The sequence below is a fragment of the Nanorana parkeri genome, unplaced genomic scaffold (genome assembly GCF_000935625.1).
Source record: "Nanorana parkeri isolate BGI_ZX_2015 unplaced genomic scaffold, ASM93562v1 scaffold1028, whole genome shotgun sequence".
Classification (NCBI taxonomy): Eukaryota; Metazoa; Chordata; class Amphibia; order Anura; family Dicroglossidae; genus Nanorana; species Nanorana parkeri.
Window position 1 is genome coordinate 40140 of NW_017307296.1, and position 2997 is coordinate 43136.

General features: G+C 43.4%; 1 protein-coding gene across 1 annotated transcript in view; it reads right to left on the reverse strand.

The window, feature by feature from the left end:
* Positions 1 to 2997, reverse strand: part of SLC35D1 (solute carrier family 35 member D1) — a 22955-nt gene that overhangs the window by 12132 nt on the left and 7826 nt on the right. Inside the window, exon 4 of the mRNA XM_018567300.1 lies at positions 1413 to 1480. Within this exon, the coding sequence (XP_018422802.1) occupies positions 1413 to 1480 (68 nt within the window). The remainder of the gene's footprint in view (positions 1 to 1412; positions 1481 to 2997) is intronic.

Genomic DNA, 2997 nt, shown 5'->3' on the forward strand with positions numbered 1-2997 from the left:
AGTTCACATTAACCCCTCCCATCTCCTGAAAGAGTGACCGCCGTCATCAGTTATACACACACTGCAAATATTACTACCTGCAATAATTTTGTTGCCATTCACAATGGGGAGGAAGTTTCTTTAATGGTTCTCATGAAAACATCTGGAAAAACTATAACCCAAGGGGCCCTTGTAACACGGACACAAATCACATGCATTTCACGAGGGATAAGTCCCAACAGCATCCAACTTCATCAAAAGGAGAATTATGGGGCGAGCATTCAAGCCAAACTATGACACTGAAGCGGTCACAGGTCGGCTCTATTGATCGGGAAGTCAGCAATCACATACCACCGATCGCGGACTTCCTGATCCTCTCCATGCAGAGAGCAGTCACAGCTCCCTGCAGGGATTCCCCCCTCCTCTCCGATCCCCCAGTGCTGACTGGAGGAACAAACAGTGAGGGGGTGGGAACAGCTGGCTCTGCCTCTGTCAATTAGCCAGCAGGGTGGATCTCAACGGTATTGTCAGGATCCATCCATCAGTGCAGCTCTGCGCTGTCAGCATATAGAGGGCAATGGCGTGCTATATGCTGAATTTTGGGTCACTGGAGGACATTAGTATACGTCCTCCTGTGACTCTAAAGAGAACTATGGCCGAAAAAGGTTAGGCCATAGTTCTCCTTTAAGTCTGCATTCACACTTTTCTGGTACGACGTTGATGTGCCTTGCATTTAAAAAAAAAAAGGAGCCGATTCATTCGCATGAAATCCCTATGTACCAAAAAAAGCGCATGCAAAAATCAATTTTTTTGCAGTGTATTACACTACAATGCATAGTGCACTGCAACGCACATACATGGGTGAGGAGCATTGGGGGTGCGGTTAAAAGGAGAAGTGCACTTTAAAACAAAGTGCAATTTTCCTTTTGCCCTGACCCAACCCACTCTCTCGCTCTACGGATATATACCTGGCATGAACCAATGGCTGTGGCCACCAGTGACGGTTTACATTCTGGCCGTGCCTGCCCAATAGAGCCCTATAGAATTCTATGAGCCAGCATCTGGAGGCCAGGGACTAAGTGAAGCAAAGGGCTGAAAAGGATAACTGCACTTCGGTTTAAAACTCTCCAGACACACGACCGCAATACTGACAGGGGTTCCAACACCCCTCTTCTATATCCAGATACTATAGTTTTACATATACACCATAAAGTTTAATTGTTTAACCCCTAGCCAATGGTCACCGAGACCACCTGCTTACACGTTTTATATGTAATGGATGTGATCCCTCCTATTCATCTCATAACTGGTGACAATGATTGGGGTCGTCATTGTCATCACTCTGCGCAGCGTCTCAGGAAACCATTCCTTTTTTTTATGCCTCAATTAGGAACCCGTCTGGGCTCGGGAGGAGAGAGGTGGATCGAACTTACTTTAGCCTCTTTGTGCTGAACAATCCTGTGATTTGATTCCCAAAATACAGGAGAGGTAGTGGAAAAGTCTGAAATAAAAACAAACAGATAGAATTGGGGCATTAAAGGGCCGGTAATGACAAAATACAAAATAGGAGAAGATCTACTTGTAACATTTGTAATCCTGATCACATTCCCATGTGTGTATTGTACTTATGAAAGTAATAGAACACGTATCAGTGTATGTTATATGTCACATTTGGATTTATATATTGTGTGTACATAAGGGAAGAGATTACTTGTGCAGCAAAACACACCTTGGGAGTTTCAATGTTTTATTGTAACAGAACATTGAAATCAGAGGATTGGATTACTGTATTTTTCCGTGTATAAGACTATACTTTTTCTTAAAAATATTTACCTAAAAATGGAGGGGCGTCTTATACACGGGGGGCCGAGAGGAGAACCGCGTTTGCCAAACTGCCGATACCTCTGCAAACTAGCCTCACGAGTGAAACTTCCGATTGCAGAGACAAGCTAACAGGTTTCCTCCAATCATGAGCCTTATGTACCCGACGTCAGCTGATGCTGCGGGGAGCGTGTAGCCAGTGGCCATAAAAATGTCAGAAAACAAAAAAATACCGGTACCAGGAAGCGGCTGTCTTACTCTGCAAAATTTAAACTGGATGTAATCAGTTATGCAAAAGAGTATGTAAAAAAATGGATTTCTGAATTTTGGGTAAGAAAAGTGTGGGGGGGGGGGGGGGGCGTCCTATACACATGGGAGCGTCTTATAGACGGAAAAATACGGTATATTTGTCACTTCAACAGAAAAAGACTGACAGTGACACACACAAAAGCAATCAGACTAACAGAAGTGAATAAGCAGCGAGGAATCCCGTCAGCCTGCAGGTGACAATTTTACACCCACACCCCGATTTGTATCGCCCGTCTGTCATAGGAGGCGAATTATTCTCTAGCTCACCCAAGTTTCAGAATTGTACATAAATCCGGGTTGTGTACAGTACAACCAGACACAATCACAGCAGCCACGTCCTGAATCCGGACGGCTCCCGCTTCACAACCAACATGAAACTCTATCTCCCGTTCTAAATTTACAAGGCTGCAAATTCCGTCTTATTTCGGCTTTGTACGGCACGTCTGGAAATAATCCCATCAGGAATAACAGGCCTGGCACACGGGGGACACAATACATCCTCCCATCGCTCTGGAGAGTTGGGGCCTGGAAGCAGGATCCCATTATTTTTGCTCGGTACAATGATGTAATAGCAGTGCCGATCTTTGATCCGAGTATTGGAAGTTCGCCTTTGTTCACGTCTACCAGTCCGGTCAGAGACCGAAAATAAAAGTCTGATCTAACTGGTCTCATGTCTGCAATCATTTTGCAGGAATGCTGATTAATATTGTTGGGTTTTTTTTTTATTATCCTTATATTGATATTTATATTTGTGGGAAATCTATCAAAATTAAACAAAATGATAAAAAGGTTTTTAAAAACAAAAAAAAAGGTTAATAAAATGATATAGTATAGCTGCAAAAAAAAAAAAAAATGGGATACGATTTAAACAAGGGACATACATGGGGG